Source organism: Lactuca sativa, chromosome 1 (genome assembly GCF_002870075.4).
Source record: "Lactuca sativa cultivar Salinas chromosome 1, Lsat_Salinas_v11, whole genome shotgun sequence".
Taxonomy (NCBI): Eukaryota; Viridiplantae; Streptophyta; class Magnoliopsida; order Asterales; family Asteraceae; genus Lactuca; species Lactuca sativa.
In genome coordinates this window covers 22,712,427-22,728,230 of record NC_056623.2, presented here as the reverse complement: position 1 = coordinate 22,728,230, position 15,804 = coordinate 22,712,427, and the positions used below count along the sequence as shown (strand labels likewise).

Below are 15,804 nucleotides of genomic sequence, written 5' to 3'. Positions count from 1 at the left end.
TAAAGGGTGCAAATGTAAGAAATTATGGTCATTTATTATAGAAATTTACTTCGATATCCTTGGTTTTTATATATGAAAGGACCTTATCTACGGTTGACACTACATTATGTTATATCATTGAGTATATATGATACTCGTTTACCAAATATTATTATGGAAAACCAATATATCAGTAGTCTTCTGATTATTTTATTATATATTGACGGTGCTTATTCAATGTGAGAAGGTAAGCCTCCGGTTGTTTGAATTGAATATCCATATCCCTAAGTTTTACTGTGTCACTTAAGAGTTTATTTAAAAAGTTTTTTTTTTTTTTTTTTTTTGGTAGATTTTGTGTTGGATCTGGTTGTCATATAGGATGTATAGAACTAATTTTTTTTATTAAATTTGTTTGGTAAATTAAGTAATTAAGGGCCTTAATTTTTATTTTTCCCTGGATCTCAAATCGGCTTCCACCTGTCTGTACGTGGTTCGAGGTGGTTTCTTTACTTTCCGGAAACCATTAATATATAAGGTTATATTTTAAAAAATTCTAACCACTTTTGAGATTTAATGGAATTTTTTTTTGATGTTAGAGCTTTTCCGTTAATAATATGTAAAAGTTTTCTAAAATAATAATAAAAAAAACTAGAGAAAATTACTTTTTTTTTTCGGGTTCCTTTCGTCTCCTTAAAAACAACTCAACTCAAGGCGGAACACAACGTCACAACGTTACTTCCATTCCCTTTTGTTTCAACTTGAGAAAGTACGTTAGCAATTTAATTTGACCGCACGTTCGTTATCTTGATGGGCCAGACATCAAAGAGTCGCTTCATGAGCCCACTAACTACACACTATATATGCCTTTCTTTTTCTATTTCTTCAGTTTATGCTTCAAATTGCTTGTTATTCACCGGAGCATTCAGTTGAGAAGGTAATTAGGATTTATCCCTTTTATTTTTATGATTACTGCGGTTTCAGATAAACAGTATTTGCGAATATAAAATTTGAAAAATGGTTGAAATGTTCATATCCTATCGAAGAAATCAGAAAATACTTGTTTAACTTTTAAATAATTCGGGAGTTTATTGTTTATTACTTTTATACTAATGACTCTGTTCCTGTGTATAAGGGTCCACTTCGAATTGGAGAAAAGTTCAATATGATTGTCTCATTTACATGAGTTCTCGAGTTTAAATACAAGAGAGAAAAAGAATTTTTTTTTTTTTGAAAGAAATGAAGAGAAAACATAGTTTCTCATCAATGGCATATTGTTATAACCTTTTAATACGAACTATTCCATAGTTATCTACATATAAACTGGGACGGAGATATGAAATCACTTTGTTAGTGTGACCTTAACATAGATTTACTATGACTGATTGTTGCAGGTAGTGGATGTCGAAATATAGAGATCTCAATAGCGCATGATGGTAGGGTTTCCTTTCTTTTTTGTTATTGTTCTTTCTCGTGTTGTTATTTTATGGATAAAATGATACCCATTTTATTGCTTTATAAATATATTATGGGTTTTGTATGTTCTGAAGGGAGATACAATCATTTTTGAAGAATGCATAGCTCTTGGACCATGGGGTGGTGGTACACAACTAGTGGTGAAAGATTGGATTTTTATGCCAGACGGGTTTATTAAAAAGATTACAATTGGATATGGAAGGGTTATTGATTACATAACATTCCAAAGTGACACTCAGAGCTCCACTATCGGTACAGCTGGCAAGATTGGGTGCCAAAATTGTGACATGGTAAATGATCAACACATGTTGTAGCATTTTTGCATGCATACATACATATATATGAATCATGATACACGAGGAGGGAATTTCAAATGCGTGCCTCACTTTCTTAATTATGCAGATTTGCATTCAATACCCAAATGAATATTTAACTTCGATAAGTGGGGCGATTGGCATCCATGAAGGTTCTCAAGTAGTGATGTCGGTATGCTTTCACACAAATAGGAGACAGTATGGCCCATTTGGCTCTGCGGGTGTCACTGGTTTCTCATACGATGGTAATAGGGGGATGATTGTTGGGTTTCATGGACGTTTTGGCAAATTCATTGATTCAATTGGGATATATGTGATGCCTAAATCACTAGCATTATATCGAAACTGTAAATCTGATGACAAATCCGGACATAAGGTTCATTTCATGGTCTAAAAAAACTTATTTCCTAGATTATTTTTTGTAGTCCTAAAGTTAAAGTTTTCTTATATTTATTTCAGTTGTTGATAACGGGATTAATGCCGAGGGATGTAGGACCTTGGGGGGCTTCTGGAGGTAAACTCTGGGATGATGGAGTTTTCAACCATGTCAAACGAGTATGTGTTCACTTGGGGAAGTCTTATGATGTGATATATGGCGTCCAATTTGAATATGTTAAAAAAGATGGTAAATCCTTTTCGTCACCTGTGCATGGTGGTGGAACAGGTGCAGAGAAAACAGAACAGGTATGTGCAAAAGTATACACTGTTTTTCTTTTTACATTTGTTTCAGGCTGATCATAGCACACCATGATCTTGGCAGGTTGATTTGGATGGTGTGAAAGAGTATTTGACTGGGATCTCGGGGTTTTATGGACCCGTTGAGGGATTTAGTGGATCGAAAGGTATAACATCAATTGCTTTTCACACAAACAAGAAGATGTATGGGCCTTACGGAAAAGAAAGGGGTGAAGCAGGGTATGCTTATTTCACCTCTACTGCATCTCCTGGGAAAATTGTTGGTTTTCATGGCAGAAAATCTGACTTTCTTATCGCAATTGGTGTTCATATGGAGTATTTCTGAAGATAATGTTGATGGAAGAAGCCTAGACCTTTATCTAAAATGCATGAGAATGAATGGATAATAATTGCATCAAACTTGGTAGTCCAATTTTATTTTTTTTCGATTGGTACCTAAAGAATTTGCATCCAAACCTTTTGAATTTTGATCATTTTGAAGCTTATATTGATCACTAGTTGCCCTGTTCTAATATTGACCCTGTTATTTTGTGGAGTGTACTAGAAGACCCTCTTACACTTTGCACAACTGTGAACCTTCATTATCAATTCCTTTTAAATCTACACAACTATATTCCACATGAACATTACAATTGCATGTCTACCACTTCATCCAGTTTCGAAACCGTCTTAAAATAAAAACATATATAAATACGCTTCATCATTTTGCATCTAAACTAGAATACAATATAAACTTGTAAATAATCACAATTCACAATCGCACGAGGACCATTTCATCTAAGTAATAATGATCTCTACTATGCATGTTATCTGGTATTAAGCTAAAATGATCATATGTACTTACTACGTTTATAACATTATGTTTGCATAAACAAAAGACCATGATAACAATTACTCTATCACATATACTAGTGTAGCCTTGCTTGTGGTTCCATACCAAAAGTTACCACTTAGACATATAGTCATGCTTTTGGTTTAGATTATATGAAGTTTTCTCTGTACAATGTAATAAAGTTATTCATGAATAGATTGGCAACTTAATTGAAAAAAAATGGCATCCATCACGTTATGCATAAACCAATAATTGCAGTGTGTATCCATTTTTAAAAAATAATGCATAAACATACCTCCTGTTAGTACACAATCTATCGACAAGTGTTCCTCAGAGTGAACACACTAAAACTAGATCTACTTTTTTATGTTAATTTACTAGGTTACAACCTGTAGAAACTACAGGTAAAAAAATATTGATAATTTAAAATCATAATGAAAAATCAAATATTTGTTAAAATATATTAAATTACAAAAATAGAAGTTTTATTTTTCCAAACCGTTGAAAAAATCTAGCTATTTTTCATTCAACGGTCTTATGTAAAATTTTTTATATGGGACAAATATGTTATTTTGAATGTCTGTTCTCTAATTTTGTTGTAGTTACACATTTCTTTTTTCTTTATTACTTTTTTTCTTTATGTGCAGGAGGTAAAATTTATTTATATGTAGAAGAAAAATCACATAACTTGTCAACTGGTCCTGGTAAATATTTCTAATGACAAAAAAATAGGACTTTTAAAAAGAGAATTTTGACATAATGCTCTCCGTTAATATTTTGTTGAAAAAGACATACACATAAATACTCAATAACACAAACAATGATCTAATTGGGAAAACTTTGAGATTAGATTGTTGTAATTGGACATATGTTGGTATTCGTTTCATGAAGTAGAAGAAGAAATCTTACACCAGACCGATTCCTTTGACAAAGAACAAAAATAAATTTTAAATTTAGTATTGATTTATATTACTCAGATTGGCATATATAAGGTTAGAAGTAATGCAAACTTTTTTTATAAGTGTGTGAATAGAACATTGGGCAAGCTATGATCTGTCATTTACTTAGTCAACACAATTGTTTTTGCATTTTGCATAGCACACCTAAGGTTCTCATGGTTATGATAAGCCCAAACCATTCTTGGTTTATCAAAGAAGGTCCAGGAAGCCCAAACAGGGGACAAACCCAATTCAGGAGGCCAACTGTTAGAATCGCGGGGGAGGAGCATTTATGTATGTTGATTGGTCCTTTATTTTGTTTGTGAGCATTATCCTTAAATGTCAGTTCTGCCCCAAGGGACCACGGTGGTGCTGGAGGGTATTTGCTTTTTGCTTTAGTCTAGTATTTATACTCCCAGTTTTGGTTGAGTAAGGGCATTGAAAAAACTTGTAGTGAAAACTATTTTGGAGAGATCCTTGCCACTCGAAAGCATGGAGTTTATCAGTCTCAGTTGAATTAGTATTTCATGGTTTATCTTTGATTCTGTGTGTTTTTCTAGCTTATCAATTGGTATCAGAGACATGGTCGCTCCCCAAAATTATACAGCTTCCTTGGAGAAGAGGCTAGAGACGGTAGAGGAGAACCTGGGAGCCATTTTGGATGAACAATAACAACAACAAAAACTGGTGAATCAACAACAAGCCAGAGCAACGGAAGACAACAAACTCATGCATAATGAAATCATCTGGAAGCTCGATGAGCTAGTGGGAAAGATAGGTAAGCTAAAACGAGGTAACAGTGCTGAAACTCCAAACTCTGGTATTAACACCCCTGTCTTGACTGGTATGGATAAGACTCTCACCCACGACGGCCCAAGACCTAGTGGGTCCAACAGTGGAATTCCATAACTTGTGTTCGGCTCCTTCAAGGGAATGAATCAAGGAAGGGGAAGGTTTGAGTACAAACACAGGAAGGTGGACATGCCCACCTTTTATGGACATGACCCAGATGGGTGGATCTTGCAAGCGGAAAGATACTTTGCCATTTATCAACTGATAAATGAAGAGAAGATTGAAGCGGTGGTTCTCTGAATGGAGATGCGCTGGCTTGGTTCCGATGGGCAAGCAAACAACAAATGATATCTTCGTGGGAAGACATGAAAACCATCTTCCTCAAAAGATTCCGGCCGGTCCAGGGTGGAAACTTATATGAACAGTGGTCGGCGCTCTGACAAACGGATACAGCGGAGGAGTACGTCCGGAGATTCATCAAACTATCGGCACAGAGCAAGTCGCCTTGGTGAACTTTATTGATGGACTTCAATCCCCCATCAAAACAGAATTACCGATGTGGGAGCCTGAAAATTTGGGTCGAGCCTTCCAGTTAGCCCAACAAATTGAAGAAATGAACTGGTTTCTTCTAAACAGTGGATATGGTATATTGAGTCCCAAAAACGGATCTTCGGTTAACCATCGCACATTTGGGGGAAAATCGTCTATCCAAACAACGGGAACATGGGCACGATCTGACAGCGGGTACAAGAGGAATGGGAATCTGGAAGACAAACCGTTGACGGAGGCTCAGATCAATGATAAACGGGCTAAGGGATTGTGCTACAAGAGTGATGATAAGTGGTTCCGTGGTCACAAATGCAAAACACATGTCAATGTCATTCTGGTGGAAGAAGAAGAAGATACGCCAGGGGAAGAAGCAACTGGGGGTATTGAACCCAACCTAGACTCCACCAAAGTAAGGTCGACTGTGGAGGTCTCCTTGAACTCGGTGGCTGGGTTGACATCTCCAAAAACGATGAAGATCAGAGGTTCGATTGGCAACCATCAGGTGGTAACCCTAATTGAACCAGGGGACACCCACATTTTCATCTCCACCACTCTCGTTGCTACCCTAGAGCTCCTAATTAGCGACACTGAACCATATGGAATACGAATAGGAACGGGAGACAAAGAATATGGTCATGGGATATGTCAAGGGGTCCTCCTACAACTACAAGACATCGACATTATAGAAGACTTCCTTCCTTTGAGACTCGAAAGTTATGATGTGATACTAGGGATGAAATGGTTGGAAACATTGGGGACCACTCGGACCAATTAGAAGGAGCAAACTATGAAATTCACGTTGGGAGACCAGCTCGTTACGATTACAAGAGACCCTTCTCTGGGAACTTCCTTAGTATCAGTTAAATCCATGGAAAGGGAGTTGCGAAAGGAGAAAAGAGGGGCGATGATTGAGCTCAGCCACATTAAGACAGGGGAAATCCTGGGAAGAAAGATTCCAGGATTCTTGCAACAAGTTATACATAAGTTCCAAGGCGTCTTTAAGGAACCGAAAGGGCTACCACCGAGAAGGCATATAGAGCACCAAATTGTGCTTCAAGAGGGTACCACCCCAGTCAACGTTAGACCTTACAGATACCCCCACTTTCAGAAAGAAGAGATTTAGCGGATGATTAAGGAGATGCTCAAGGCTAAGATTATCCAACCCAACAACAGCCCTTATTCAAGTCCAGTCATCCTGGTAAAAAAAAAAGGATGGATCCTAGAGGTTCTGTGTGGACTATCGGGCTCTGAACCGGGTAACCATTCCCGACAAATTCCCTATTCTTGTGATTGATGAGCTCCTCGACGAATTACACGGGTCAGTGATTTATAGCAAGCTAGACTTACGATCTAGCTATCACCAGATTAGGGTGCGGGCAGATGATACCCAGAAGACCGCTTTCCGCACCCATGATGGCCACTACGAGTTCAAAGTTATGCCATTCGGGCTTACGAACGCTCCCGCAACCTTCCAATCATTGACGAATGACCTATTTTGACCCTATTTAAGGAAGTTCATTTTGGTGTTCTTTGACAACATACTCATTTATAGCCAGACTGAGGAGTTACATGTCACACACGTGGAGGTCACCTTGGAGATCTTACAACAGAATCAACTTTATCTTAACATTAAGAAGTATGAATTGTCCAACGCAAAATCTCATACTTGGGTCATGAGATTTCCAAGGAGGGGGTAGCAGCCGAGGAATCTAAGATAAGGGCTATGGTGGAATGGCCAACTCCTAAAAATATCAAGGCCTTGCGCGTATTTCTCGGCCTCACGGGGTACTATCAAAAATTCGTGAAGGGATATGCCAACATAGCAACCCCTTTGACTGACCAGCTGAAGCGGGACAAGTTTGGATGGAATGAGGCGGCGGGGCTAGCTTTTGGAAAGCTGAAACAGGCCATGAGCTCAGTTCCGGTGTTAACAATGTCAGACTTCTCGAAAACCTTTGTGATCGAGACGGATGCCTCCGGGACCGGTCTAGGAGCGGTTCTAAAGCAAGAGGGTAGACATGTGGCTTTCTACAGCAGCACCTTGGGAACCCAAGCACGGTTAAAGTCGATTTACAAAAAAGAATTAATGGCGATTGTCAAGGCGGTCCTAAAATGGCGTCCGTATCTCCTTAGAAGACGATTTGTGGTTTGAACCGACCAATTGAGTCTTAAGTATATTCTGGAGCAAAGAGTAATTGGTAACGACTACCAAAGGTGGGTCTCCAAATTGATGGGTTTTACATTTGACATCCAGTACCGGACCGAGGCTAGTAATCGTGTAGCAGGCGCCTTGTCCCACCAGGAACATCCGCCATTGTGCAGTGCTATTTATGTGGGTTGTTGGACCTTCTGGGACCAGTTTCAAGAGGAAATAAAAAAAGATGAGTTTATTGGAAAGATCAAGCTGGGGGTAGAAACGGCACTGGAAAATTACAAAGGGTTCAACATCTATATGGACCGCTTGATGTATAAGGGACAACTGGTGGTACCCTCGAAATCAAAGTTGATACCGGCCATCATCAAGGAATTTCATGATTCTCCTGTGGGGGGACACTCGGGAGATAAGAAGACTTACCAGAGGGTCACGAGTGAGCTCTATTAGCCGGGGATGCAAGTCGATATCAGCAAGTATGTGAAGGAATGCTCCGTTTGTCAACAATGCAAGCATAGTAGTCTTTCACCAGCAGGTCACCTACAACCTCTTCCAGTTCCCGAGAATACATGGGATGAAGTCACCATGGACTTCATCGAAGGCTTGCCAAGGTCAAACGGTTGGGATGCTATTTGGGTGGTGGTAGACAGGCTCATCAAATATGCTCATTTTATACTCCTCAAACACCCCTTTAGTGCAGCGACGGTGGCACAAACTTTCATTAAGGAGGTTGTTAGACTTCACGGACTGCCAAAATCAATAGTGAGTGACCGAGATCGTATTTTCTTAAGCCAATTTTGGGTGGAGCTGTTCAAACTACACGGTGTCCAACTTAAACGAAGCATCGCCTACCATCCTCAAACGGACGGGCAATCCGAGGTGGTAAATCGTTGTCTGGAAACATATATTCGATGTTTTTGTTCCGAAAAACCCAAGCAATGGTCCCGATGGTTAGCTTGAGCTGAATTCTAGTACAACACATCATTCCACTCGTCCACCAAATGTACTCCTTTTCGTGCTTTATATGGTCGCGATCCCCCGACCATCATGCGCTACGAAGGTCAGGTGACCACGCTCGATGCCCTGGATAAGATGTTGGAAGATCGAGATGTTATTCTAGATGATTTGAAAGTCCATCTAATGTGAGCCCAACAAAAAATGCAGACCCAAGCAAACAAAAGCAGAAGAGATGTGCAATTCCAATAAGGGGATATGGTATACCTTAAGCTGAAACCCTACCGACAACATAGTTTAGCTCGACGCCGATAAGAAAAACTGGCAGCTCGCTATTATGGCCCCTTCAAAATCATTGGGAAGATTGGAACGGTTTCTTACAAATTAGATGAAACGACCCAAAAATACCACCCAAAAATTTCGATTTTTATTATAACAAAACCCACGAAACTGAGTATCACATAATAAAACCATATGTTGCGTGTTTCAAAAACCATAATAAAATATTGTGTCACAACTGTATCCAAACATATCAAGGAAACTGAATCAACTCCCAGGACAAAACCGAAGCTGTGGTGTGTGCGATGCCATCATCCCGAGCTCTTCCCTTTGCTTGCGGAAGTACCTGAAACCAAAATTGAAACTGTAAGCACGAAGCTTAGTGAGCTCCCCCAAACTACCACATACTATACAATACATAAAAAACACATATTGGGCCTTGCCCACTGACTGGGACCCCGTCCCCTACATCGGACCGTAGTCCGAAGCTGACTGGGACCCCGTCCCCTACATCGGGCCGAAGTCTGAAGCTGAATGGGACCCCGTCCCCTACATCGGACCGAAGTTCGAAGCTGACTAACTGAACACAGCATAGCATAACATATCAACTAGCATAAACACATAAATCCTGTCTGAGCCACAGAGGCGTCAAACATACTAAATACTGCATTGGATCGAAGTCCAGAAACTACGGCTAACTGAACGGGCCAGCATTGTGGCCTTAGACCCGTTCCTACTGGAAGGAAACTCACCTCGTGAACTGGCTGCTGTGTGTATGGCTCTGGAAGCTAACTGCCGCAACTCCGGTATCTCCTCGGCTACAAGTCCATAAACGCACTCAATCAAATGTTAATCACTACATTGGGTAAAATGACTCTTTTACCCCTGGTCAAAGTCAACTCTCCAGGTCAAAGTCAACCTACAGTTGACCTGACTCGCCGAGTTGGGCCGCCAACTCACCGAGTCCCTAGTCTCACTTCTCAACCCTGGTCATGGCTACTCGTAGAGTATGGCATCGACTCGACGAGTACCCTCTCGATTCAAGAACTCAGGCAATCTGTATCCGACTCGCCGAGTCATATGAACAACTCGACGAGTTGTTCTTGAGCTAAGAAGATTACCTTGGACTCGCCGAGTTGTATGAACAACTCGTCGAGTCCCTCCATCACTGAGTCTGCCCTCCAACTCATTGATTCCACTCGACTACTCACAGGTTCCCACTCGACATCACTCAAAAGGGGAAAAATCGGGACTCGCGACTTGACTCGCCGAGTCGTTCCTCCGACTCGCCGAGTCACATCCATGCAGCTACTCTAAACTCGATTATGCTTGAATCCAGCGTCTAAAACTTATAGATCTGGGCTTCCTTAGTTCGATTAACACGTAAAGATTCTATCTTTACGTGTCCATAAGCATCCAAGAAGGTTATAAGGCTCAAAAAGCATGATAAAGGCTAGATCTAGGGTTCTCATGCAAAGCAACTTCAAAAAGGCAATAGATCCGGGCTCTACAACTCCTAAATGAACATATCTAGGGATATCTCAACCTATTAAGGCATCCATACATCTATAAGGTTGGAAAATACATCAAACTAGCCCTAGAAATGATCTAATGGAGGTTTTAAGCATAAAACAGGAGAATTATGAGAATTACCTTAATGAACTCTGATTTTGACCTTGGATCTTTTCTCTACACCTCTTCTCCTTGTTCCTTTCTTCTTTTTCTTCTTCAAGCCTTCAAGAATCCACACAAAACACTTAAATCAATCAAGGAATGGATTAGGGTTTCTCACAGCTCTCTGAGGGTGAAGGAGGCGAGTTTGGGGCACATAACATTGCTTAAATAGTGAGCAACTCGGGGATTTCGGGTTTCTTCCTGGCAGGCAGACTCGCCGAGTCCTGAATATGGACTCGCTGAGTCGCCGACCAACACGTGCTCGAAAACTCGACCCTACTCGACGAGTCAGGCCATAGACTCGCCGAGTCCCTCTATAAAACTTCTAAATAAATGCCACGGGAACAACATACCAGAGATGGGGCGTTACATTAGAATTGCCCCAGACAGCCTCGATTCACCCGGTGTTCCATGTTTCGCAATTAAGGCCTGCTTTTGCGGTCCCCTTACCCCAACCCAGCTGCCTCCCCAATTGACTGCTGAACTGGAGCTTGTGGTCCAACCAAAGAAGTTCAAGGGAGCAAGACTCAAGAAAGGAAGCGAAACGGGTGAATTGGAAGTCCTCATTCAATGGCAAGGTACTTCCGAGGCTGAAGCTACATGGGAAGACTATGAAAGGTTCAAACTGCAGTTCCTAGAATTCGACTTTGAGGACAAGGTCAAAGTTTGGGCCGCGGGTATTGATAAGCCCAAACCATTCTTGGTTTATCAAAGAAGGTCCAGGAAGCCCAAACAGGGGACAAACCCAATTTAGGAGGCCAACTATTAGAATCGTGGGGGATGAGCATTTTTGTATGTTGATTGGTCCTTTATTTTGTTTGTGAGCATTATCCTTAAATGTCAGTTCTGCCCCAGGGGACCACGGTGGTGTTGGAGGGTATTTGCTTTTTGCTTTAGTCTAGTATTTATACTCCCAATTTTGGTTGAGTAAGGGATTTGAAAAAACTTGTAGTGAAAACTATTTTGGTGAGATCCTTGCCTCTCGAAAGCATGGAGTTTATATGTCTCAATTGAATTAGTATTTCGTGGTTTATCTTTGATTATGTGTGTTTTTCTAGCTTGTCATGTTATTTTACTTATTATTTATTAATATGCAACTATAAAAAGTTGCATTAAAGCTTCAAATTACATTATACACGTACACAAATTTTTGCAGGCTAAACAATGCATGTGGTTTAACAAAAATCTACAAAATGAAGACATCAGTAAATCTTGGAATCAAAAATGTATATTATGCAGAAATCAAATTTATGCCTATCTTCTATAAAAAGTGGGTTTACATGTCAACCTGCCAACCAGAACACGAGATGATCGCCACCTTTAGTCCAAAACGCCTTCCAGTTTTATAGTTTTATTAAAGACAAGTTATTTATTTATTTATTTTGTAAACCAACATAGATTATCAGATGTTAGTGATTCCAAACTTTAACTATTGCCCCATTTCGTTTCACTTAGATCAATAAAATTTACATAAATCCCCTCATAATATTGAATATTTTCGTTACTAATCCCCATTATTGTGAAAATGTCTCAAAAAACACTATTATACTTTGCAAGAAAAAACCATTTTGGACAATTATCAAAAATCAAATGCAGAAAACATCATCGTGCTTGGCCTTCTTATTTAAAATCACTCTTTCTTAAGGAGTATAATGATTTGAAAAGTCAACCATGAACGATTTCTTATAGTGCAAAAGACGTTTGGCTAGTGTATTTTTGGGCAAATATTCGGTTACAAGAAGTAAGGGTAAATGTCACTGTAGCCCAACAAACTTACGTGTTTTGGTTTAAAATGTTCCTCATCTTATTTTTTTGATTTCTAAGGGCATCAACTTGTATTTTACCGACCAATTTGGTTAAATAACGTATTATAACTGGTTAGATCTGCCAAATAGGTTAGAAAATGATGACATGTAGCCTCGTCAGCAATACTTGGAGCCTAGTAGACTTCTGCCTTGTCAGCAGCTTTGGGGATTAATCTAAGGACTCCTTGCTCGATCGAGCTCCTCACAACCACCCCTCAATTGTTGTTGTTCAATTTCCAATGAACCTTCCGTCCCCTCCTATGTTGCAGTCGATCGGACCAGAAGAAGAAGGAAGTCACCAGAGCAGCCCTGGAGTGTCGGCGCCCCTCCTCATGACCTCCCAGCCATGGCCGAAGATTGACGCCCTCACCTTCTCGCGATCGCCATCCAACGTCAGAGTTTCCTAGAGACTTCGACTATACATTCGTTACCTAATCGTTGAAGATGGAGACGGACTGCAACCACCTACTACTTCCATCTTCCTTCCTTGACCAGTGCTTGCTGATAAGCCACAAACAATCACCCCATCGTTTCTTGTTTCTGTCCGCATCAATTTCCCTTCCCTATATAATTAAGACGAAGGCCCCCCGTTTTGTATATATTAGTGATCTAATGAAGACGATTATTCAATCTGATACCTAAACAAATTGGTGGTGAAAAAAGGAAAATGAGGGTGGCGATTGGGTTCTGGGTAACAATTATTCAATTGAGACACACATGCACACCGTCGTCGATCAGATTTGATGTTCATGATTAGGTTACTCTGTCAATAACAAAGAAGACGAAGAACAGAGTGAAGAATGTTGATTGAAATCGGAAGAGACACCGCTGCTATCTTTTCTGATTTAAACCTCCAATTTGTTGTGATGTATTTCATACAAAATGAGAAGCAAATGGAGTCTTCGTTGATTCCATGACCACCACTATTGAATTTAGGGTTATTGGAAGTCATGTACCATGTCAACTGAGGGAAGACTTTAACAATTGGCTTTACTTGTTGACTAGGAAGGGGTTCACCGGATGACCCCTTCATTTTTTTTTCAAAACGACCTTTTAAATCTTAAAAACATGAATTCGTACCCTTAGAAAGCAAAAAAAATAAGATGAGAGACATTTTTAACCAAAACACGTAAGTTTGGTGGGTTACAGTGACATTTACCCAAGAAGTAATTCATTATGTTCACAAAAACAACCGAGAAGATTTAGCAGCCTTACATTACGCAATTAACCAACCAATTTTGCTTCTTCCTGATACTCATAAAAGGATAAAATCAAATTCTCACATAAATATGATATAAAATTCAAAAAAAAAACAGAACAAAAAATTGAATTTTTGTATACCAAAAATTATCGGGAATAAGGCCAAGCGGATCTGTTAAACCTTTCAACAGCTATCCTCACTTGATTTTCAAGTTTCCCTTTGTAGATGACATTTGGAGCCTTTTCACCATGTTTAGATACAATGTTTTCAGTTGCAAAACTGGATGTTGCATTTTTAAGTTGCTTAAAACTGAATTCTTTAAATGCAGGCAAGTTTCAGCTTCCTCTTCATTCCATATTGATAAAAAAAAGAGGGTTTGTTTCAAGTTACTATAATATACTGCTTAAAATGACAGAAGGATATATCATGGAACTATAGAAACCATACCGGTATACCACCATTTTGGTCCTCCCGAATTGAAGCTTTGTATGGTGAAACCAGACATAGACATGGACTGACTGAGATTGGTGCAACATGAACCCATGTTGATGAATGTAAATCAATATCAATAACATACAACTCCACGACAATTAATTCCATTGATAATAATATATGAAATCACTAGAAACCTCCTTGACAGAGAAATTTTGGGTTTAGGAGATTATATGTGGCAACAAAATGATTCTTTTGTTAGAAAGAAAGATAAACAATAAAAATTGACAACTCAAAAATAATGAGACGTCGCTCACTCCACTAAAATCGCAATTAAACCATGTTTCTCGTAAGATCTTACCAAATTTGACATGAACTCTACCTTATACTAGACTTTGTACGACTATGCAAGCTTTTTGAGGTCATAACCAATGATATGTACTATTAAAATTGTTGTACAACATGATTATTTAAAAATTAACTTATAATTGATAAAAATAACATAAAATGGTTGGGTAGGGATTATATAAAAGTTAAATATATAAAATTATAAAATGAATTCAAATCATATTTCATAAAATGCCATTTAAAAATATAAAATAATATATTGAAATAATAATCATACTGACTTTGGTGTTATGTCGATGCATTCTGCCAACTTAATAGCAATGACGGATTGACCAGAAGGGTCCCAATAAAATGTGAATATTGGGGGAAAATTTGATAAAATGATTTTCCATTTGATAAAGAAAAAAGATAATAGAATGTCAACCTCAAAAAATAATTTTGTTATTCAATGTAAAAAGATAGAACGAGTGTATAATCAAATTTAGCCAATTCATTTGTGAAAAATGTTTTTTATAGCGATGGGTTAGTGGGTATAATAACGAAAAAAACGAACCAAAATAGAATTAAGTGATATAATCAAAACATAATAACCAAATCGTATTCAAAATATATGTTTGGTTTTATTTTTTTTGTTAATTGATAAGTAATAATTCTGTTATGATTTTATAACGAAACCGAGCCATTAAAAACCTGAAACTTTAACCTTAGATTTAATTATATATAAATTATAAATTATAGATAACTATTAAATAAATAAACTTGAAGCACAACTAAAAATTTGAGGTCTTCTTTTTTAGAAAGGGAAAATCTCACTATAGCACAATGAAGTTATGGGTTTTGTCCGATTTGATCATTTATGTTTTTTTCTTGCGCAATAGGTCATCTAAGTTTTACTATACATATCAATTAAGCTATTATCTTAGTTTTTAACGATTCACCCGTTAACCAATCATTCTAAATTACAGGAATGACCCTATGGTTAAAATTTTATTCGTAATTGGTCCCTTACCAAGTACGATTTAAACTACACGACCAAAACTGCCACATTTCTAAAACTTTGGGGACCAAAGTGTAAATTTCTTATCTTCTTCACCGTTAAATCGCCTTCTTCTTCCCCCATTAAAGGGTGTTTGGGATTGCTTTTTAGCTTTAAAAGTCATTTTCAATAAAAAGACTTTTTGACTTATAGTTTTTTTTTTTTTTTTTTCCAAAAATAGGTTTTAAAATATGTTTGGATTAACTTTTGGAGGAGCAAAGACTAAAAAACCAAAAGTCACAAATTCTAACTTTTAAAACATAACTTTTTCTTCTTGCCAAAAAGTCACTCTAAAAGATCTTTTATAATTGCCAAACAACTTTTTACACTTGTAGCTTTTTGAAAAAGTT

The 15,804-nt window shown here is 38.3% G+C and overlaps 1 protein-coding gene across 1 annotated transcript; it reads left to right on the top strand.

Annotated features, from left to right (window-relative positions):
* Nucleotides 1-1,307: 1,307 nt before the first annotated feature.
* Nucleotides 1,308-3,226, top strand: LOC111876259 (agglutinin). The gene is made up of 5 exons (XM_023872799.3): nt 1,308-1,412; nt 1,527-1,742; nt 1,855-2,142; nt 2,226-2,450; nt 2,527-3,226. Exons 1-5 carry the CDS (start codon nt 1,407-1,409, stop codon nt 2,785-2,787), a joined length of 996 nt encoding a protein of 331 aa, XP_023728567.1. The 5' UTR covers nt 1,308-1,406; the 3' UTR covers nt 2,788-3,226.
* Nucleotides 3,227-15,804: the final 12,578 nt, after the last annotated feature.

Excerpts from the sequence above, each read along its gene's own strand:
- LOC111876259 (XM_023872799.3), top strand. Across the intron at positions 2,143-2,225 it reads ATGACAAATCCGGACATAAG|TTGTTGATAACGGGATTAAT; the intron begins GTTCATTTCATG and ends TATTTATTTCAG. Across the intron at positions 2,451-2,526 it reads GTGCAGAGAAAACAGAACAG|GTTGATTTGGATGGTGTGAA; the intron begins GTATGTGCAAAA and ends TGATCTTGGCAG.